This window comes from Halichoeres trimaculatus, unplaced genomic scaffold, assembly GCF_033239565.1.
Source record: "Halichoeres trimaculatus isolate MK-OKI-2021-1 unplaced genomic scaffold, fHalTri1.1 fHalTri1_scaffold_23, whole genome shotgun sequence".
NCBI lineage: Eukaryota > Metazoa > Chordata > Actinopteri > Labriformes > Labridae > Halichoeres > Halichoeres trimaculatus.
In genome coordinates this window covers 20,159,107-20,182,725 of record NW_027437201.1, presented here as the reverse complement: position 1 = coordinate 20,182,725, position 23,619 = coordinate 20,159,107, and the positions used below count along the sequence as shown (strand labels likewise).

Sequence of the window (23,619 nt, the reverse complement as noted above, 5' to 3'; positions counted from 1 at the left end):
AAACTTAACCTCACAAACCAAACTTTATTTTCAAATATTGTACACACAAACCTGTTAGTATGTTGTAAAACAAGCAGGGCCGTAACCAGAGGGGTGGCACGGTCTGTCCTTGACCTCAGATGCTGCCAAAATGACAAAACTGTATGAGCCTGATCAACAGACAAGCATCCTCTAGCTATTTGTTAAGAGGCTAAAGACCCACCTCTTTTGCAAACTGGCTGTCATATTTTCACGGTTCAAAGATACACACACAGTCAACACAATGAAAGTCCCTCTAAAAATATTTTTGCTAATGGTCATCTACCCAGGTGACCCATCACACCTTCTTGTCAGAAGAAATGTATTGGCTTCTCATTGAAATGAATCATACAGGGATGATCATTTTATTTTTAAAGTAGGACATTTGAATGTATCATCTGTAAAGTGCCTTGAAAAATCTCTAAAATCTCAATTTGAAATGTTGTGTGTGGGCGGATAATTCCCCAAAGCCCATCTTCATCTGCGCCTAGCTGGCTGATTTGCACGCAGCCAGAAGGATTTGTCTCCAAACACTGAGCAGAAATAGAACGGGAGTGATACTCATCCCACTGTTTTCTGGTTTCATGTGATGGGGACGGACGTGTCTTCTTGAGCCATATCAAAAAAAAAGGAGCCGTTAAACACAATGACACAACCTGCAGCGGAAAATCAATTCAGCTTATCGTCCTTGGTGAAAGACATTGAACAGTTTAAAATGTTTAATCAGACACATTTAAAGAAGTGTTTTGTTTCCCTGAACACAGCATTCAAAGAAAAGAAATGAGGCAACATACGAGTCGCTCAGGGGGAGAGAAGTGGGACAAAATCAGTCAGAAGCTTTGAAGTCTGAAACTAACTTAACTCTTATTCTTGTCTTTGCAGAGGGTTAATCTGAACATGATTTCCCTCCCATCTCTTGAAAAACTGCAGTTCCAGGTCCTTTTTTCACTCCAGTCCCTGTGCTCATGAGAGGAAGAGTGACATTAGACTGCTGTGTACAGGAACTAATGTGCGGATTAAGCAAAGATTAACAAGATCTTCTTAAGTCCATTAAGAGTAACTTTACCTCGTAGTAAAGTACACTCAGCCAGTGAAAGAACACAACAAACGATCCTCATACAATGACATCACTGACAATGAGTGTTCCTCTTTTTATTTATTTATTTGGGGTTACAATTTTACACAGATTAAAACATTAAGTGTATTAAGTGTTGTAGCACGGTCCATAAAATAGTCACAGACTAACAGAAACATTCAGGAGCAGAGGCTCAGCGTCATCAGCACACTTCAGCATTTCATGGAGCGATAAGAGAAGAAGGAAAGGCTGGGAAACAAGTGGACTGAGAGTAAAACTAAGAAAGAAAAAAGATAGGAAGAAAAAAGTAAGTTAAAGGACAAAAATCATCAAGAGGATATTTTGAAAACCATACAACTTAGATCAGGAGCGGCCAACCTGCGGCTCGCAAGCCACATGCGGCTCTTTGATCCATTCATTATTGTTATTTTGAGTAGTGATATACCAATCAACCTACATTTTTGCTACACTGATGTTGTGATTAGTATTGATCACTACTTGGGTGATGGGATTGATACCTAAGTTTCAGTTTCTTTTCTCAACTTGCACATGTGCTCATCGCTATCTGATCTAGATAGATAGATGGATGAAATTTGTCTCTTCTGCAGTAAAAACAGAAACTTGTCTTAGACACGGGTCCAAGTACGAATTAAAGCAAGTGTACAAATGCAATAAATGTCACATCAAAATTTGGAAGTGTATTGATTTTCATCTTACGTCCTTTCATTTATGTGCGAGAGGAAGTGTGTTTTTGATGTGGCTCTTTGTAGTACCATGGTAATTTTTGTGGCTCTTGGTCTGTGATTGGTTGGTCACCCCTGATTTAGATCTTTGACGTAAAACACATCACTATTAGACATAAAGCAGTGACAGAATGAGCAAAAGATAATCTGTGTGTGGCATCATGACTTGTTTTTGTAGGATTTTTGATTCTGCTTACAGCTAAAAATACATGTTTTATCATCTTTGTGAACTTACATTTCATGAGGATATGTTGTACGTGTGCTATGACCCCTCTGACAGAGTTTTCACACAGGCCTGGAAAGCATCAATCAGATCTCTGCAGCTCTCCTCTCCTTTTTCTTTGACACTGAAACACAAAAATAAACAAACAACAAAAATTATAGTTGTATCTTTTTTTTTTAATCATAGAAAAGGATTTCTATTTAACATATCTCATGGTCTGGATTTGATCAATTGTAAAGAGAAACATGTTTGACTTTGTAAAACCTGAAACTGTGCATCACAGGGATTATAACAGCGTCTCCTCATGATAATGCATTTCCTCTCAAAGCCTTTCTATCTGCTCTTGATGAACAAGAGTGTGTAATCTGCACAGCAGCTCCACTCACACTAATCACAGCTGCACGTGGACACACACTAAATATCTGAGTGTAACATGAAACAGCAGGCGGGAGTGTGTCGCCCCTCTCCCAGTGCAATAGGTCACACATAGGGAGGTGTATTTTAAACTTCAGGTCTATTTGTGCTCCGGAAGACATTTAGGTTACTGTAAAAAGCCTGATGTGAATGTCACTGAACTGTAAACATGTTTTCTGGCTCCCTTCAGACTCAATAATCGTCTTACAGGTGGTTAAAAGTTGATATGCATGCACAAAACTTAGAAAACTTGCAAAACTTTGAAAAGAAAATGTAAAATTAGTGACTGTACCTTCTCCAGAGCAGAGGTTATACAGCAGCACTTTACAGTTAGTTCAGCTCAGCAGAGAATCAGAGCCTGTCACTGCCTTCAGACAGGATTATGATTAATCTGAACCAGTTAAATATATGTATTATTGTACAAATCAGCCTTGTGGGACTCACCACTTGTCGACGTCCTCCCTGATGACCTGGCACGGCGCTGGCACAGCTTCATTAGAGTCTGGCATTTTGACAGAGCGGAGCTGAGTTTGTAGGGGGGAGCTGCTGTATGGGCTTAAGTCAAGAACAGTTACAGATGGAGGGAAAGACGGCAAGGGAGGGAGAGACGGAGTGAGGGTATGCATGACACCAGCTAAGAGTGAAGAGCTCAATAAGTAAGATCAATAAGTATGAGTTTCCATCTCTGTTATTCTTACTCATTCAGGTAAAAACCATCCTTATTGAGGATTCTGAAACTCTTTCACTCTTCTCCTTTGTTTTACAGTCTTTTCAATGAATATGCAGTGAGCTGACCTTTTGAGTCACACACTCTGCATCACAAAGGTCTCATAATACATCTAAAATGCTCACTACAGGGGAGAGCATTTTGCTGAGAGGAGACTGCGGGGCCTGACTTTGTTTTTCGCAGCTGGATTAAAAGGTTGAGCTGAGAGATGAAGCGTTTGTTTTATCAAAAAGAGTCTGTGTTGGCACTCAGCGGGCATACTTTTAGAGTTAATGACACTGAACTTTACACAGACAGATATTTACTGTAGAGTCTCTGAACAGCCTGTGGAAAATAGCTGAAACAAAACATTTAACTTGGAATTTATAGTCATGCCTGCTTGAAGAAATGGAATAAACAGCTGCCAAAAAAAAGTGAATAAGACTGGCATACTTTTGTTTTTCTCGATTTAGCTGAATATCTGCAAAGAAAAACACACAACTGGACCTTTTTTATATATAAACTTTGAATTAGTTTTTCTAAACTTTAATTTCAGGAAGAAGTAATCAATATTTTGAAATAAGGTTACTTTTGGTTAAGTAAGGGATAGAATAGATATTATGTACACAGAATTCAACTTCCCCACTAGAGGGCAACAAATGATCACTTACACACAATGATGAATTACTGGACAAATTGCCAATCTGAAGGGTGCATCGTGATTGCCTATAAATAAAGGAGGGAACACATTTAGATTAACATCAGAATGAAGTCTGTCTGTTGCAACAACTTATCAATATATTTTCTCAGACTAAATATTCAATTTAAGATAGTACCTGGTGATAAATCACAGTTTCACTTAAAATCCAGAATATGCACCATGTTAAAAACAAAGATTTTTAAAAAAAAGAAAGAAAAAAAACATTTTTTTTTTACTCCTCATCTATGATTTTCAGTGTGCCATCTGCTGGCTCTGAAGCCAAATGCATGGTAAGGTTTCTCAAATGTGTTCCTGAAATACAACAAAAAGCAGAAACAGAAACAAGTCTCAAACAGCTGTAGGTAAATGTGATGAATTTGAATATTTAAAAGGACAAAATGCCACATGGTGCCATGGCGTGTGAAAGCAAACTAGCAGTTTGACTGAGGCAGGAAATGGCTCTGTCTTTCACACAGCCTGCACACTGTGGATGTGCATTTGCAAAGCGCTTGCAGTGGCCTGAATGTATCTGGTTATTACTGGAAATAATTTTGCACTCGAATGCGTCTCAGCCAATCACAGCGCTCTGTACAAACAGCTGACTTATTTTTTTGTTCGTGTAAAATGTAGCCCAAATGATTAAGAAGCCTATCAATGAGGGGAAAAAATGTGGAAAAGCTCGCAGGGCCGGTGAATGGAGGTCACCGCAGACACTGAGTGAGTCTGAGCGGTGAGACGGAGAGGGGGAGAGGGAGGACGGACAGCGGCCAGCCGCCTTCAAAAATGGCGTCTCCGGAGGAAAATGAGAAAAAATATTAAACGCGGCCTGCTTTCTTTACACTTCCTACATCGGTTTTTACCTCTTTTAACGCTCTCTTACAGACTTCTTACAGTGCAGATTAAGACATCGTCGCGTTTACTTGCTCAGCTAAAGAGAAAAGAGAATTTGGGAGCATTTTGGGGGGGATAAAAGCAGCCCTGTTTTATTTTGATGCGACGTTACTGACAGCTAGCATCTGCTGCTAGCCCACAGCTCTGCTCCGGAGGGGGGTGGGAACGATTTGCATGCAAAGAGGAAAAAAAAACAGATTGAAATTGGGGATTTCTTTGCTCGTCCAAGGGGAATGGTTGTTACCAACGTGGCCCGTCGTTTGCAATCTTTTCTGTTGCTAGCAGCGTAGCAAAGACTAGCCCGAAGAAAGGGGAGGAGAGACGGTGAAAAGGACGCATTCAAATCAAATGTTTATCAGCTATTCGTCCATCAGCGGCAAATCCGCGGCATCTTCATCATGACCTGGACTGATTGTGGACTAAATCGGAAATCGTGAAAATGCTAAACGTGAAAGGCGCAGGAAAAGGAGAAAGACTGGCTTTTTTGGAGGTGGTTGGATTATAACCCCGTAGACCCCCCTCTTTTTTCATCCAGCTTTCTCCTCCTCCCCTCCATTTCTCTTTCAATATGCTGTTTTCCACTCCTGAGGACTTGCTTATGAAACCGGGGAAAATAGCCTGAAACCGAGAACTGGAAAGACTGGGTTTTTTACCCATTATCTGCCCGTTGCTTTCGTCCTCATCGCACTCATTGAACAGCACATAAATGGATAGAAATTACCCGGGAACAGGGTTCGGTGATTTGGGCGCAGGAGCAGGATGGAGTTACGAGAGATCGGCAAAAGCAAGGTATGCATTGGATTCAGACAATGTGCATGCATCACTGGTACTTTGCAGGGCACGGTGTGGCCCATGTAAACAAATTGTCGCCAGAGGGTTCATTTATAGTGCCATCCCTTGCCATTATGTGTAGTGCATTGTCATCCAAACAGTTGCATAGTAATAATATTATAAACAGGAATGGATCAGTGTGTGCGTGTCGTGGGGGTGGGCGGGGTGGAGAAAGGAAAGGTTGGGGATATGAATTGTGTGATTGACAGACGTGGGTTTTAGGTGGACATGGCGGGTTGGAGGTGGGGGTATGTCTGGAGCATCCATAGGAATTATTGTTCCCTGTGTGCAGGCCTGGACACAGACCTTGATAGATAAATTCACTGGATTGAAAGGAGCTGCAAAGAGTGCAGACGCAGCAAAGCCCCTACAGCAGCCCCCCTGACAGACATCAACAAGAAGGGCTGACGAATAGTCACCTGGATAATGCAATTAATAATACACTTAATGAAAGGAGAAAATCTTAAAATAAACATGGCATTCCTTCCTATTGAGATTTCATGTGTGTTTCGCTCAAGATCTTAATGATTTGAGGAGTGATTTGGGTGCTAATTTGCATAATAACATGCAGATAATCCCCACTATCTCAAACTAGCGATACACATTCTGTCTAACAGTATAAATCTGTGTCATGGTGTTTTTTACAGTGTGATTAAATTGCCAGAACCAAACAGGGCACGAAAGCTCCATTAGCATCAAGTTAGCATACAAGCTAGCGCTGTATTGCATGGTAGTCAGCCAAGGCCTGTGCACTACAGCATCAATTCCCACAATTTCCCCGCACATTTTTAATCCACTGAGACTCAGAATTAACAAAATAGATAGGTTTCAAACCCAACATGCCTCTCTGGGAAGTAGTATTTAGCTACACAGACCTGGTTAGATGCTGCTGTTTGCACGCAACTTAGCATGCATTTGCGTCGACTTGCAGCATCCAGCTGTTAGCTACATCAGCATAATCAGTGTTAGCCGACTGTTGACTCGTTTTTCTTTGGTGTTACCTCAATAAAACTGTGTTTTTCTTTGGTCTTGAGCTGCACATTGGTTTCCCACAGTGGGGCACACGAAAAGAAACAACTGGCCTTGAAGTCATGGCCTAGTCTGCATTTCTACCATAGCTGCTGCTGTTGCTGCTGCTAGGCGGCACTAGCAGCAGCAGCAGCAGCAGTGCTCCCATGTTATCTGGTCCAACAAGCAGCCATGCATTTCATCTGTCTCTGGTGAAGTAAACTTCTACTGTTGGGAAGCACTCAGAGAGATATTGAGCCAATTAAGTTGGAAAAATATTAACCAAATGGGGTTTCGTTTGCACATGCAAATTAAATAAATAAGAGTTAAATAACCAACTGTTTTCCATGACACTGTTCCTGGTTTGACAGAATTACATTCACTGCAACACACTGTACTTTAGTGAGGTACAGTAAATCTGTCTGTGACACTTTACTCTGACTCACCTCCCTTCTCTTTAGTTTCAGATATAACCAGACTTAGGGGGGATTTTGATTTTGACATGAGGATTACAGCTTAGGAACTGTACAAACACATTTTCATAGTTGTGATTTTTTTTCTAATCACTGTTCTGTTTTGTTTCTGTTTTATTTTAAGTAACCCAAGCCTAGACAGCTTTTCTCTCCCCCGAGTCTCTGATTAATTACATGCTAATGGACTCTGAAATTAATGACACTTCACATTTCCACACTCCCCTTTCTCTGTAGTCTTGTATATGGGAGTTCCAGATCATCACACCCAGAGTCTGAGCTCCTTCACAGACAAGCCTACGCTACCCCACACCCTCTGCAGGGCTATGCCACCAATCACCACCCAGGGAGCTCTGGCCAAGGCGGAGCTTGGGGAGCAGCTGGACGGAGTTTGGGTGAGATAAATGTCATACCTTACATGTCACCACCATAAGGGACCCTGACAATGAATTATTATGTTTTATTGAAGGCTCTGGAAGATTTTTGTCAATGAAAAGTTTGTGAATTACTGCTTAAGTTGTGTTACAGTCTTAGATTTGAACATTTTCTTCTAATTTTAACTAAAGGTTGAATGTTTTTGATTACAAATGTGTTTTCTTTTTCAAAATCTACATCCAGCAGTGACTATTCCCATTCTTTGACAGTTCATTGATGCTTGTGCTTCTGTTTTCCTGCCCACAGGACTGTCTGGGCTCTTTGACACAGGCCTGCACCATGCTAGCCCCTCTGCCCCAGATGCCTCCGTCATGAATCTGATCTCAGCCCTCGAGTCCCGGGGACCCCAGCCTCCACCCTCTGCTTCCTCCCTGCTCTCCCAGTTCCGCACACCATCCTGGCAGACAGGTGGGGCTATGTTAGATCCTCCCTCATATGTTGACATTCAAACAGGCCCCACAGTCAATATGACATTTAAAGACCCTGCCAGTGTTTGGCTGGAGCATGAATTTGACAGAGTTTGTATTTCATCCTTTCATACCAATTCAAGCATTTAAAACAAAAAATAATCAGTTGATGAAAAAGTTTGTTTTTACACATTCAGTAACTTTACACATGTTTTTCCTTTTCCTCACAGCCATGCACACGCCTGCTCCTCCTGAGCTATTCATCTCAGGGGCCCTCCCAGGCTCTGGCTCCTTCCCCTCCTCCTCAGCTCTCTCAGCCTATCAGCATCCAGCGTCATTCTCCAGCCGCTCTTTCCCTGCCACCTCCCTCACCCTCCAGGACACCCCCACGTTCAGCCCAACATCCAATGGCCTACTCTCCCCACATGATCCCTTACTTCACATAAAGGCCCCCTCCCAGTCCAGCCTTGGTTTTGATAGACTCCTGTCCTCGCAGGGTGCTGCCGCAGCTGCCTATAGGGGTAGTCAGGATCCAACGAGTGCCACATCGGCCCAGGCCTCCTCTGCAAGGCACCTGCAGTCGCACCAGTTCAACCTGCTGTCGTCACAGCTCCAGGACCAGTCATCCCAGCTGTACAATGCATCAGTTTTTTCTTCTGCGCAGCCCCAACCACAGTCCCAGTCCCAGTCTAATCCTGCTCAGGAAAGGGCTGTACCTCGGCAGGACAGCGTCATCAAGCACTATCAGCGGCCCACGCCTGCTCAGTCTCAGCTCTCATCGTCTGCTGCCCACTCCCTCCAGCACTACCTCAGCTGTGGAGGAGCTGGGTACCAGCAGATCGCCACCCACCACCGACACGCTGGCCTTTCTTGCAGCCCCCTGGGCGATCAGAGCCCCTCGTCTGACCACAAACCCTCATCTCGCACTGAACAGTATCGGCCAATCATCCAGCCTCCCTACTCTTCCTCCTCCTCCTCTTCATCTTCTTCCTCAGCTGGGAAAGGTACCAAAAGCAGCTCCAGCAGCGGCTATTCCTCTGCCAGCTCGGCTTCATCCTCGAGGACTCCCCACACCCCTCCTTCTGCTTCCTCTACCTCTTCCTCTTCTTCCTCCTCCTCTGCCACTTCTGGAGCTCATCCTTCCAATTCGATTCCAACTTCCAGCTCCAGCGCAGCCCCCTCCAGACAGCAGCCCCCTCCGCAGCCTGCCCCTCCTCCTGCCCCCCAGGTGCAGCAGCCCCCTTCGACTTCTTCTTCAGCTCCCCAGTCCCTACCCAAATCCTGTCTTTCAGGCTACGGTTCTCCTGTGCCCCCTGTGAAGACCCCCACTTCTGCTCTTACTGGTCAGACGCCTCCTCAACAACAGACACAGTCATATTCCCCAAATCAGCCCCCGACCTCTCACCTGGCTCAGTCCTACGGGGGCTTCAGCTCACCACAAGCCCAGGACTTGAGCTCTGGTACAGGAGGGAAAGGCTACGGGAGTCTGGGCAGGAGTCAGTCGTACTCCACCGACATCTACGGATCAGACTCAGCTTATGGATCACTCCCGTCTTCTCTTGGAGGAGCAGGGAGCCCATCACTTGGCTACGGAGCCCCTGGTCACTCCCCTGCCCTTTTAAGGTCAAGTGGTTCATCAGGAAGTGGAGCATCAGGGGGCGGGAGCAGTGGCGGCACAGGAAGTGGAAACTCTAGCTCAGGAGGAACAGGAAATAGTATGACCAATGAGAGAGGTGGAGGTGGTAGTGGTGGAGGGTCTTATCATATCCCAGATTCCAGCCCCTCTCCATCTGGCAACTCAGGCATCATCCGTCCAGGGTTGCACTCCCCAGTCCCCACCTGTCCCACGCAGTCCCCTGGTGGTGCAGGGTCTAATAAATATATCTCCTCAGTCCTGTCCCCAACCTTCCTGGCATCCCCTCAGGGTTACCCGGATACCCGAGGCCCTAGTTCCCAACCTCAGCCGTATCACTCCACTTCCTCCAAAACAAAGGCAGACGCCTCCATGCTCGGAGTGGGTTCCCAGAGATCCCAAGAGGAAGTCGATGATGATGATGAATTCTTAATTCAGCATCTGCTGCAGGCCCAAGCGAGTCCTGCACCCCAGGCTGCCCATCACCATTCTCAGCAACAACAAGCCCAACAGGCATCCCAGCAGTCCCAGCCTCAGCCCCAGTCTGGACCTCCTACCACCGATTCAAGCAAAGGGCTGGCTTACGACATGGGCAAGACCTCTGAGGAGAGGTACCATCCCCAGAGCGTCATACGTACCCACAGTGCCACGTCATCGGCTGGAGTTGGAAATGCAGGATCAGCTGGGTCCATTTCAGGGCTGGAGAACCAGCTGGAGATGTCTCTAAAGAAGCAACAGCAACAGCATCAACACCATCACCAACAGCAGCAGCAGAGGAACGAGAGGTCTGTTGGAAGCAGCAGGAGCAGCGGAGGGAGAGGCAGCGCTGAGCAAGTGCACCCTCACCTCCATCACCATGACAACCTGGGATCGGTAGTCCATTATGGGCGAGGTGACCCGTACAGCCAACACTCTCTGGCTGCCCAGCATTCCTCACACAGTCAGCACGTGTCGTCACACTCGCAGATACCGTCTCACAGCCAAATGGAGCTCCAGAAGAAGCCGCAGGAACGCGCCGAGATCCCCTACCCGAGGAAAACCCCGGAAGTTCAGCAACAACATTCCCAGTCTCAAGCTGCTGCGTCCCTCATGGATTCACCCACCGATCAGTCCCGTCAGCCCCCACACCTGCTCCAGTCAGTGCTGTCACACACCACCCGAAACAAGCTGGAGCCCCATCAGCAGCACCACAAGATGGACTCTCACCGGCAACACCAGCCGCACCACAAGATGGACACCCACCAACCGCATCAGCAGCACCAAAAGATGGACACCCACCCTCAGCATCCACAGCACCAGAAGATGGATTCCCATCAGCATCAGCAGCATCACAAAATCGACTCTCATCCTCAGCACCAACAGCACCACAAGATGGACTCGCACCCCCAGCAGCAGCAGCACGCCATAAGCCAACAAGCTGTGATGGAGAGCGCCGCTGGGACCCTGGGGTCAAGTAAACACCAGGCTCCGTCACAGTCCCAAACCACCCAACTCCAGCTCCAGCTCCAGTCCCAGGCCCTGGAGGTGGCAGCAGCCCACTACAACCACGGGCCACCCCCACACCAGCACGAGCAGAGCCAAGTCAAACAAAGCTCGGTGGTGTCTTCTCTGGACATGCTGGAGCGCTCCCTCTCTCAGACATCCAGCTCTGACGTGGCGGTCGCAGAGGACAGACGCGGTGGAGCAGGCAGTGGAGGGAGGAGTGGGGGTACCAGCGAACGGCACCGACAGCAGGAGCAGCAGAGGCAGCATCCATCCCACCACCACTCGCAGCAACACTCCGCCTCCGAGCTCCACTCCTTCCTGTCTGAGCCGGACATCGGCCTGTCCACCCCGTCTCACATGCACCACCTGTCGCAGCACCACTCGCAGCAGCAGCAGCACCCCAGCTCCCAGCACCAACAAACCCACTCCCACCACACTCACCCACAACCCCACCCTCACCACATACCCCCACAGTCAGCCCAGTCTGCCCACTCACAGCCTCAGCCGGACCCACAGCAGCCCCTCCCCACCCAGCTCACCCCCCAACAGAGCCAGATGGAGCAGCAGCGCTCAGAGCAGCACCAGTTTGACACCGTCAGCCCGGTGGAGAAAGCAGACCAGAACCAACAGAGCAACCGCTTTGTACCCCTCACCTCCATCTGCTTCCCTGACTCCCTGCTCCAAGATGAGGACCGCTCCTTCTTCCCGGGCATGGAGGACATGTTCTGTGCTGAGGACTACAAGTCGAGCTGTGCGGGAGGTGGAGGACCAGGGCAGGAGGAGATGAATGACAGCCACACCGGGCAGGAGGGCATGGACTCGATGAAAGCCGGGCAGAGCGCAGGTGGAGGAGGGGGGAGTGGTGGAGCCAGCTATGATATAATGGGTCACCACGGAGGAGATCAGGGGTATGAACCGTACTGCCATGGACTGGAGGAGCCCAGCAACAACACCATGACTCTGGATCTGGACTCCCTCAAAACCCACGAGCTCCCTTCCACTGTCAACACCGAGCAGCTCGGACTGATCCAGTCCCAGGGCCCGGCGATGGGCATGGGCTCCAACACCGCTGGTCCCAACAACCCTGGAGCCAAGCTCTCCTCTGGGCCTGGAGGGTCTAGCGCTGGAGCAGGTTCTGGAGGCCTCCAGTCACCCATTTTCTGCTCGTCTCGTCCAAAAAAGCTCCTCAAGTCCAGCTCTTTCCACCTTTTGAAGGAGCGCCGGGACCCCAACACACTGCCTAAAAAGAGTTACGCTCAAGAATACGAGTTTGAAGATGACGAGGATAAAGCGGACCAGCCAGCCGACATCCGTCTGAACAGTCGGAGACTCCCAGACCTGCTGCCAGACTTGGTTTCCAGCTGCAGAAAGGGCGGAGCAGGAACGGGGTCCCTCAGTCCTTTAATGGGCGACATCGACTTCTACCACTCCTCTGGGTACTCCTCCATGGGTTCGCACTCTCTCATGCCTCAGGATGGACCCAAGAAGAGGGGTCGAAAGCCCACAAGGCCGAAGAGAGACGGTCCTCCAAGGCCGAGGGGCAGGCCACGCATACGCCCCATGCCAGAGCCTTACACGCCCAGGGGCATGATGGGAGAGATGGGCGGGACGGGGGTAGGAGCAGGGTTCAATGTGGAGGGACGTGGCAGGGGAAGAGGCCGTGGGAGCCGAGGAAGAGGAGGAAGGAGAGAGGACATGTACATTGAAATGAGCGGGAAAGAGCAGGAGCAGATGCACCATCATCACCTCCATCATCAGCAGCAGCTTCACCACCAGGCGCAGCAGCCTCTGCACGAGCCCATACCGCCGCTGAAGGTCAGTCACACGCCGTCTGTGGGGAGGTTTATTGAATTATCATCACATCCTTTTTATTTATTTTGTTTTACTTTCATCGTCTCGTTTTTGTGACGGTGTCTCTTAAATCAAACTTTGTTTTTCATCCTTATCCAGATCAAGCTGCCAATCGGTACCCTGTCCTCCTCCGACGCGCTGCTGAGGACGGACTCTTTGTCTGGGACAGACCCGGCTTTGTCAGACGGTTCAGTGGGCTCCGCTCCCTCGCTTGGTCTAAGTCCTGGACCCCCCTGCAGCACTGAAAGCTCCAGAAACCAGGACAAGAACAAGCAGAAGAGCCAGATGATGAGTGAAGGTGTGGATGATGAGGGACTGGAGGAAAGGGTAAGAGATCCAGGATTAATACTCTGCTATTTTTAGAACAAAGATTAAAGAAGTTAAATGAAGCTGATTGCTGTGGTGTTGAAAATTCCCCTACTGTTTTTTTTTTTCAGGGTGATGAGAAGGATTCTGAATCAAAGGCAGGTTTTGTTGCATCATTCCTGGACTTCCTGAAGACGGGGAAGAGACCTCCAGGTTTGGACATCTCACCTGGAATGGAGCATGACAACGGTGAAACCTCACCTTGTAAACCAGGAGGTCTCCGCCCTCTGTCTCCTGCGCCTCCTCCGCCTCCACCTCCGTTTGGGGATGGTGAAGGAAACGGGGGCTTGGCTCTGGGGAACTGCTCCAGCCCCAAACGCCTGGAGGACGAGCTGAAGAGGAACCTGGAGACTCTGCCCTCCTTCTCCTCTGATGAGGAGGACTCCGTCGGGAAGAACCAGGACCTCCAGAAGAGCATCTCCTCTGCCATTTCAGCTCTTTATGACACTCCTCAGCTCCCCTCCAACATCCAGCCCCCTCTCCCTCCTCCTCCACCTCCCCAGCCTCAGCCTCAGCCCACCCAGTCGCCGCTCACTCCCACGCTGCCCCCAACACTCAGCCCGCAGCCCACGCTGCACACGCCTCACGCCTTGCCCCACTCCAACGAGCCTGACGTGCTCCAGCCGGAAGATGGCGACATGGAGGAGAATAAAGAGGAGGATATTGAGGAGGAGAGGAGCACAGGAGAAGATGTGGAAAGTGATCTGCCGGAGGAGCGAGAGCCACAGCTGGAAACGCTGGGTGCCCCGAACATCGACGGTAAGGCTGCGAGCCAAACTCTCACTCTGCTCATGTCCCATTTTCTTGCTTATTGATTTTTTCTGCTCCTTTTTTCAAGGATATTTTTATTTTTCTCCTTCGGTGGAGCTTTTACTGGATATTTCAGCCCAGTGAATGTTAAAGATTACGCTAAAAGGTTAATTTTGTTCAAATCTTCTGGGTATTTTACGTCTGGATCTTAAAATATCTCTGATCTTTCTCCTCGCAGCTTCCCTCCCGGAGATTCCCCCAGCCCCAGAAACTCCTGAACCTCCATCTGTCCCTCCGTCTCCCTCCTCATCCTCCTCTCCTTCCCACTCCCCCCTCCCCCCTCTGTCCCTCCCCTCACCTCCGCCTCCACCAGAAGAAGAACAAGAAGAAAACTCCCAGCCTCCAAGCCCCGCTGCTCCATCACCTTCCCCACCTCCTCCACAAACTGCTCCTCTCCCCCAGCCTGCTCCTGCTTCTCCGCCACCTCCTCCTTCCTCCGCTCCTGCTCCAGCCTCTCCCGCGCCTCCATCTTCTGCGCAGAAGGAGTCACCATTGCCGTCACCGGAGTCCCCAGCCTCTCCAGAAGAGGCGCCGCCTCCAAAGATCACCTCCCTGCACCTCGCCCAGAAGCAGGAGGACGCCGCCATCGTTGGGGAGAGTGAGGAGGATGAGAGTGAGAGCGGAGGGGAGGGCATCTTCAGGGAGAGGGATGAGTTTGTGGTGCGGGTCGAGGACATTCGAACTCTGAAGGTACGGTGTGATGATGTGTTTATGTCGAAAACAAGCGCTTAAAGAATCCTGCCCGACTTTAATGAGTTTCTGCTTCTTGGGAAATTAATTCTCCATATCTGTGTGATAACAGGCAGGTGGTGATGTGGGATAAAACACTTTAATCTCAGCGCTTTTCAAAGCCAAGGACAAAATCCTGAATGATTCTTTCTGTTGGAGGTAACAGTTGAATGTTTCACGTCTCACTAATCCACGTTGCACTCCTCCGTGTGTTTGTGCACAGCTGGCCCTGCAGACGGGTCGCGAGCCTCCGCCCATCTGGAGGGTGCAGAAAGCCCTCCTGCAGAAGTTCAGCCCAGAGATCAAAGATGGACAGAGACAGTTCTGCGCCACGAGCAACGTGAGTTCAGCCTCAAGCCTTGTGTGATCTAACCACACCTGCAAACTGTGGCGTTAAACTCCACACTTAGAAATGACACCAAAACAACTGAAGTGCGTTTCTCATTTCCTGTTTGTAAACTAAATCAAAGACCAGAGGGTCAAAGTGTCAGAAGCTGAAGTAATGATACTGAAAGTTCACTCCTTTTTGATTCATTTTAAAATTTCTGTCTCAGTATCTCGGCTACTTCGGGGACGCTAAAAGGCGATACCAGCGGATCTACGTCAAGTTTCTGGAGAACGTCAACAAGAAGGACTACGTCAGAGTCTGCTCTCGAAGACCGTGGCGCAGAGCTACACCTGCACTCAGGTACGGACTTGTCTCATCAGAAATCCTGAACATGAATTTAAGGTTTTGATCAAGGGGCAACATCCGGTTTGTATCCGCTTGAGGCTGGCTGCAGAAAGACCAGCTTGGGTCTAAAACGGTGATTTCACTAACCCCACATTTCTAACTCGGCGGTTTAGAAGTTATTAGGATCGTTTGATTGTCCAATCAGAGGCACAGCTCAGGTCACGTGACCACTGGGCGCCCTGTAGCTGCTCGAAATGAAACTAACAGCCGGCGTCATAAAGAATGTGGCTGCGTCCGCAGATTGGCTTCATTTCAAGTGCCAGGGACAGACCATAGACTGTAAAAAAAATGGACGTCCGCTTGCTCGGCTCGAAGTCAGGTCTCCACAAAAACTGCTCCCCCTGGTGGCTGGCTGCAGTATAGGTTAAAAAACCTATCTCCCCAATCATTCCAGATGGGCTGTGGTCAAACTTTAAAAAATTAATATTCCTCGTAGAAATGTTTCTCACGTCCGATTGTTGTGGTGATTTAAAGATATTATTTGGCTGTCTTGTATCCAAGTCCTCTTTTTTCTGAAAAGTTTCTTTTTCATTAGTTATAAGAGGTTAAAAATGAGACTTTATGTAACATTTAACGATGATTGACAGCTGACGTTCTTGTGTATTTTTTTAAGGGATTGTAAAATATGTCGGGAGGTAGAGTCAGGAAGTGATTAGACTCTCTCAAGACAAAAAAATAATTATTATTATCTCCCAGAATCCCTCATCGTCGCTACTGCGCAGACTCTGGCTCCAAACTGCTACAATGGTGGCGTCTGAGACGGCGGTTTTTGGCTTCAAAACCGTACAATGATAAATGGCAGAGCCACGCTGTCCACTCTATATACAGTCTATGGGACAGACGTGTGACGTTGCGGAGGCTACGTCCATGTTTTATACAGTCTATGGTTTTGATTATTTGATTGAAAATGTTATTTCAAAAAATGTAAAAGAAAATAATGAGAAAGAAAAAACTTTTCAAACAGAAGTTGGAACATAGGAAGTTTGAAATTTTGCAAACAAAGGAAGACAAAAAACAAATTGTTTAATCACCGATCTAACTTCTTCTACATTTTCAAAAAGGAGTGTAAGGTAGTGAAACTTATTAGGTTATTAGGGATGCACCGATCCAACTTTTCTGGTCCCGATACCAATGCCTGGGCTTTGGGTATTGACCGATACCAATCCTGATCTGATTAGGGATGGGTACCTTTCACATTTGAAACGATACGGTAGGGAAATCGGTATCGGTACTCAACGGTACCAATTTTCAGTACTTTTTTTGTGTTTATGTGGTAAAAAATACAATTTGTTTAATAACAAAATGTATATTTTTTTCAATTTAACATATTTGTTCTTTAATATATATAACTTTATAATGCTGCATTCATGTTCAGCATGGTAAATTACCTACTCTTACACTCTCTTATAGTCACAAGGATGCATATAGGTACCTAAACATGGTACCTTTTGATTTTTAATGAACCGGTTCCCGGTACTTTTGACAGAATTCGGTTGGTACCTGTAAAAGTACCTAATTCGGTACCCATCCCTAGATCTGATACTAGTGGTAATGTTTTATGTAAAAGACCAAAATGAATACATATGGAATTACTGAAGTTAATATTTGTTAAAATTAAAAGTGTCAAATGTTTAACAGCGGTTTGGATTAAAAAAAAATGCTTCAGAATTTACAAAAATGACTTTTTAATTGTAAAACTTAAGATTAAATCAAAGTTTAGCCGTAGTGTCAAGTTTGGACCGATCCTTTCCCACCAATACCCGTTAACAACATTGGACTGGTGCATCCCTACTTTTAGGTTTAGCCAGCCCAAGAGAAGACGGATCCTTTTAGTCAAAGTGACAGGAACAGTCAGAGCACTTTGTGACAAACTGCCTTCACTGATTCCTCCATGTGTCACAGGCGCCAGTCCCTCCCCAGGATGGCGTCCCCTCCTTCCTCCCAGACACCTGCGAAAGTGGCTGAGAAAGAGGAGCGAGTGTCTCCACCCGTCCAACGTGAACAGAAGGAGAAAACAAAAACTACAACAGTAACAAAAGAACATCGAGAAAAGAAGGAGGCTCCGGCCGCCGTGGCCAAAACTAAGGAGAGGGAGAAAGAGCGGGAGCAGGAGAAGGAGAAGAGAGTGCAGCCGCAGCAGGAGAAGGTGGAGAAGCGTTCTGCGGCGGCAGAGCGAGGGAGGACCAAGGAGGAGAAGAAAGTGGTGGAGAGGAAGGAGAGGGAGAAGGCTGAGCGCCTGCCGAAGTCTAAGCCGGCTAAAGTGAAGGCGGAGCCTCCGCCTAAGAAGAGGAAGAAGTGGCTGAAGGAAATACCTTCATCGTCTGACTCTGACTCATCTGAGGACGCAGCGAGTGAGAATGAAAGTAAGACGCCTGTTTTTACTTTGACGTTGTAAAGATCACCTTTCACAAAGAGTTTGCTCTGAAGTTTCTATTTAAGCGACCCTAAAGATGACAGTCCTGCTCACATTTTTAAAGTAACACCAAGCAGCTGTCATTTCTGTTTTGTTTTTTACTCAGACGTATGTTTGGGATCCTCATATAAAGGTTAAATACAGGAAAAAACCTCTGATTGTCTTCCTCTCAGTGCCTGTTAAAGGTGGAGTCAACAACCGTGCCATGAGGGAGATGTTCAGGAGCTACGTGGAGATGCTGGTCAGCACAGCCCTGGACCCTGATATGATCCAGGCTCTGGAGGACACAGATGGTGAGATCTGCACACATTCCTCATCATTTTATGTGATCTCTGTTTCATATCAGACTTTACTTCCTGTTTGCACGACGACTCTCCTGTTAGCATGCTAACTGCAGAGCTAAAGTCTGCTATCTGCCTCTGGGTGGGTGGGTGGGGTCTGCTTCCTGAAACCTGAATGAATAAGGTAAACAAGGCGTGACAAGTTGAAGGAAAGCACCGGGAATGCCGAACCAGGAGCAGCTTGAAAGCTGCCCTTGGTATTAAAACGATCGGCATCCACATGAGTGATGACTAACGAAGTTTCTTTACCTTGATTGGCCTCCAGATGAGCTTTACCTCCCGCCGATGAGGAAGATTGACAGCATCCTCAGCGAACAGAAGAGGAGGCTGTTGAGGAGAGTCAGCATGAGCCCCCAGCAGCAGGTAATCTATCCTCAGAGTCTCACTTTCAGGAGTCACAGCACATTTCTGTTCTTTAAGCTTTAATAAACTTTGTTATTATTAATTTAAAGGAGACAGAGGCTGTTTTCCAAACTGCCCACTACATAGGTTCCCAAACTTTACTTTGCCAAGTCCTCCCCAAACAGCATTTGCTTCTGGTCAGGGACCTCCTTTGGAAACCAATAGACTTCTCAATGTTGCATTTAAGAAATTATTTTCTAACTTTTATAACTATTACATTTGTTGAGAACAGGAAGTTATTAGCAAAACAAATGTTGCAAAAGGAGCATTCAGGGCTCAGTCAGCCAAGGTGGGATACTGTCACATGAGGTGTGGTTGGGTACAATCATAGACATGTGAACCCCACGGTTACGGCATTTATGTATTTTTATCTTCAAGAGAATTTTTTTTAAAGAAAAGACAATTTATCAATAGAAATAATACAAATAAAATAATTATACTTAGATCTTCTTTTCTTTCCTTCCTATTTTCTAAGGACCCCCTTGCAGCCCCCACTTTGACAACCACTGGCCTTCTACGCTAGCAGTGCCTACTATTTCGGCTGAAATTTAGTATGTAGCTAGAATGCAAAAACTTGCAAAATCCGCAGTATGCCAAAAAAAAACCAAAATTTCTCATACTGTTTCCCACAATGCGTGGCACTAACGCTGTTTGTCAATGAGGGTGGCAGGTTTTGGTGAATTACCACCATCTGCTGGAATGAGTCGGCATTACAACTACAGTATAACAACACTAACGTTAGACTGTGAGATAGAAGAAGAAACACAAGTACTTCCAGTTATAGAAGAGGCGTTTACTTCTAAAAATTAATTAAAGTCCATATAAACCACTAATTAACTTTTTTAAACCATACCTGGATTATATAGAAGTGGTTTTTATGTCAGCTGTAAAAATAAAAATCCCCTCCAGAATTATTTTTAGTCAACAATTTAACTTATGGTGCAAGATTAAAAAATAAATTTGAAGATTCTGCTATGATATGATTTTAAAATGATAACTAAAATGCGGAGATCTGCCCAAAGTTTGTGTTGTACTTAATAATAATAAAGGCAAAATGAAATCTGTCAACTGTAGCTACATTCTCTAAAACTGAAAATCAGAATAGTAAACTACAAAACCGACCCAACAGAACAGTCATACTACATGCAAAAGCCGTAGGCAGCATATATATAGTCGATACGGCAATATATATCCTGAACCTTTGATCTCCCATTCAGGATATTTCAACTCTAAATATCAATATTTTTGTAAAAGTAAAAATTCCTTTATTGGCCAAGTTGGAAGTAAAATACAACTTCCACACTTCCACTGCAGCAGATGGCGCCGAAGAGCTACTACCCTGTATGTTTCCAATAGATTGTTTAATAAATATTATCTCAAAGTTTATTCAAAATATTTAATTTCTGAACCTGATGATGTGGGTTTTTGTTTTACTGAGCAAGTCAGTATGCCACAGACACCAATGTTTTCCTTGGTCCTTTTGAATAACTTGAGTAATATTTTGATTTACGTGAACATCATTTCTATTTTCTTGCCAAAACTTAACCCTAGTATGTAATACTAGGTCTAAACAGATAGAGTTACACATCACCTAGGAATGTCGGCCAAACAGATTAAAACAGCTTGAAAAGACGGCACCTCTCCTTAAAAGCTTGACTTCAGTTATCTAACCTGTTTCTGTCTTTTTCTCTTAACAGGAAGTCCTGCATGCGTACCCTCAGATTATTGTGGACCCCCTGGATTCAGGAGTGGTGAGGGTGCGGTTAAGCGGAGACGCTTACAACCGTAAGACCCTCAACAGAGTCAAAAAGACCCTGCCTAAGCCACAGGTACGCTTCATTGAGGAGTCCTTTTTTACATCAAATCCTCTGAGTTTGAATCAGTTGGATCATGACGAGACACTTAGACCTCTCACGCTGTCTCCTTCCCCCTTCGTTTCTTGGCCGCACTAAAACCATCGTATCCACTAATTCAACCACTTCCAGGAAAGCATGAAGGGTGGGTGGTACTGCTGACTGAATCACTGAGAGGCATGAATGACAGACAGTGCCAGCTTCCCCTCTTTGCACCTGCTGAATTTCACCCTTTTTAACTTGGAGCTGAAAGACTGGTTTAGCTGTAGCTTTGTTGTTTTTCTCTGATAACTGAAGTTGAAATTTCTTTTACTGGAACTAAATCTGGTTTCTTGCACCCAGCTGGATCTGGTTCCTGTTAAATCAGTCCAATGTGCGGTGCTTGAATCTTGTTTTATTGATTTATTTGTTTGGCTTTTACGTCCATTTTTCATGTTCTGCATATTTTAGAAAAACATTATTTTTCTTTTAGTAACTGTACATGTGTTTTGTTCATTATGAGCCTTTACCAAGTGTCTGTTATCCACTGCTGCCCATGGCGCACATCCCTCTGGGCTATCAAGCACAGTTAAAGGTTTATTATATTGGAGCCAACATCAAATCTTTTACTGTGTCATTGCGTTTAAGTGACCTGGAAACTACTTATTAAACACAGGCTGAGAAACCGACAGATGCCCTTCTGATCATGCTTGTTGTTTTTCCTCTAGGACCTTAAACTGTCAGGTGATTCATATCGGATCTACAGCCTGTACCACTCCCTGCATCATTACAAATACCACACCTTCCTACAGTGCAAAAAGGAGGTAAGAACAAACATTTACTGTTGGTCCCATGTGACTCTTTCTGTTGATGTGACACAAACACTTCTGTACGTTGAGTTTAGATTCAGGAGCTGCACAGAAAATGGAAAATAAAGCTGTCAGATATGGAGCAGAGATAAATCTTGTGTTTTGGGGTTTAGCTGAGCAGGATTTCTCACCACACAGAGCCAGCTTGTATTCTCTGTCTTTTGGCTGAGAACCTGCTTTGGATCTTCTTCCTCACAATCGTCTTGTGTTTCCGTCCCTCTCTTCCAGACCAACACCATCGAGCAGGCGGCCGAGGATCCGGGCCAGGAGGAAGTGGTGCAGCAGTGCATGGCCAACCAGAGCTGGCTGGACACACTCTTCAGCTCCTTCATCGAGCTGCTCACGCTCAGCACCAAAGTCTGAGCTGGATAAAAAAAAACAGAAAGACAACAGATTTAAAGCAAGAGGATTTAAAAAAGAAAAGAAAATCCGCAAGAGGAAAAAGATGGATCCCTCTGTACAGCCCCCCTACCTGAGCTTCTTCAAATCTCTGAGATCTGAGGAGGAGTTTTTAAGGCCCTGACGAACACAAAGAGGTCTGTTCATGTGACCTCGGACACTGGCCTCTGTTCTTTTTCTTGTTGTTGATCAATGACTAAAGAGTCGTCGTACTTTGTGAGGAGGGGGGACCCCAGCCAACCGGATCAGGGGTCGCTGACGGGTCAAGAGGGAATTGAAAAAGTAGTTGAAAAGGGAGCGAAGGACAAAGATGAAGAGCTGGAAAGGCCAAGTCGGAGGAGACATCTTGTCGAGCGTGTGTCATAAAGACGGTAGTTCAAAGAGAAACTATTACCACTTAGTTTTTACATAAATTATTTTTTGAAGACTAACATCAGCTGTCGGCTTTTGAAGAGTGGAAGAGGGTGAGAATGCTTTTTAAACTGCGTGTCGAGTGTGCTGTGAGCAGCGTGAACATGGACTCGTCAAGGATAGAAATGTGATAACAAACACACACTCTCTGTCATCCTGTGCTATGTGAAGGGCAGCTCCAGGCCGCTGTGTGATAATATATAAACACATTTTTATTATTTATATGAGGAGGTTTTTAACTTAAACTCTCACAAGCGCTGGGTTTGCTGCCCAAACATTTTAAATACCTTTTTATTTTCTACAGGTTCAGTATACAGCCCTAACCCACATATCCAAGCCGTCTTCCCCTCCACGCAGACACAACACGTGCTGAGGCAGGAGTGCTGGGAGGAAAACAGCCGCTGTAAAATAATAATAATGAAAAAAAAGAAAGAGGAGGAGCAGATCTATTTGAAACTTAACATTTGTCGTGCTTCAGTTCAATCATCAGTCATGCAGGTGCAAAGAAAAAGAAGTAAACTATCCGTTTCCCAGGTGGGAAGAAGGAGTATAAATAAGTAATATTTAAAGAGGAAATAGTCATTTCATTTTTATCATTTTGATGTTTGTGCATACTATGACTTATTTTGAAAACAATCTAATTTTCCATAAAAAGGAAAAAAGGCCTGTAAATATTGTACAGTTCTTGATGAAATTCTTTGTCCTTCTGTACATTAACTCTCCTGTATTTGAGAAACAAATAAAATCTGCAAAGAACAAACGCTGGTTCATTTCTTTACGCTGTGTTTTCAATCATTTTGATAGCCTTACAGGTGGGCTGTTGAATTATATGAGATGTTATTGGTTTATCTCAGTCCACTGTCGATCATGCATTGTGTCAGATCCACAGTCAGGGTGTCTAGCTTGGATAATTTCAATGCAAAAACTTTTATTTCTTGTGACATGAGAAAATTTGCGAACACTTTACATTAGGGAATAGATAGTCATTATTAATTAAGTTCTTGCTAATATGCATACTAGCCCATCATTAGTGTTTAATATAGCTCTGTTCTACCTCTATTATGATATGAATTAAGATTTTTCTTTAGATTAACTCCTAATTATTAGTTGTTGACTGTGAATAAATGAATTGTTGTTTCTGAATAGTGACTCAATAATGGTTTGGGTTGTTAAGGCCTTGTAAAGGGCCAGTACCACTAGAACAGTAATTCTTCCTTTATCACTCTGAAAGCTTAAAATATGTGGACCCTGAAATTCACAAAACAAAACAAAACAAAACAAAACAAAACAAAAAACTTATAGTCAATAAGTGATTATTAGGAGTTGATATAATGAAAAATCTTAACTCATGTCATCATAAAGGTAGAATAAAGCGATGTAGAATACTGTTTTAATAAGTGCTTAATCAATACTAATGAAGGGCT

At 45.7% G+C, this 23,619-nt stretch overlaps 1 protein-coding gene and 1 long non-coding RNA gene across 4 annotated transcripts; one reads left to right on the top strand and one right to left on the bottom strand.

Moving 5' to 3' along the window:
• Positions 1-1,164: 1,164 nt before the first annotated feature.
• LOC141785015 (uncharacterized) lies at positions 1,165-6,722 on the bottom strand. 3 transcript variants are annotated; one of them, XR_012597498.1, is made up of 5 exons: positions 6,477-6,722; positions 3,851-3,905; positions 2,918-3,028; positions 2,072-2,183; positions 1,165-1,370 (listed from the first exon to the last, which is right to left on the bottom strand). It is a non-coding gene; the product is annotated as an uncharacterized LOC141785015 (long non-coding RNA). The 3 variants fall into 3 exon arrangements; XR_012597499.1 differs by lacking the exon at positions 6,477-6,722 and adding an exon at positions 4,740-4,873; XR_012597500.1 differs by lacking the exon at positions 6,477-6,722 and adding an exon at positions 4,016-4,175.
• prr12a (proline rich 12a) lies at positions 4,395-22,942 on the top strand. Its single transcript, XM_074663074.1, has 15 exons — positions 4,395-5,559; positions 7,317-7,474; positions 7,761-7,922; positions 8,152-12,854; positions 12,990-13,217; positions 13,328-14,015; positions 14,245-14,756; positions 15,019-15,135; positions 15,350-15,483; positions 17,431-17,891; positions 18,115-18,234; positions 18,548-18,645; positions 20,382-20,513; positions 21,245-21,340; positions 21,614-22,942. The coding sequence occupies exons 1-15, from the start codon at positions 5,477-5,479 to the stop codon at positions 21,746-21,748; spliced, it is 7,827 nt and encodes a 2,608-aa protein (XP_074519175.1). The 5' UTR covers positions 4,395-5,476; the 3' UTR covers positions 21,749-22,942.
• Positions 22,943-23,619: the final 677 nt, after the last annotated feature.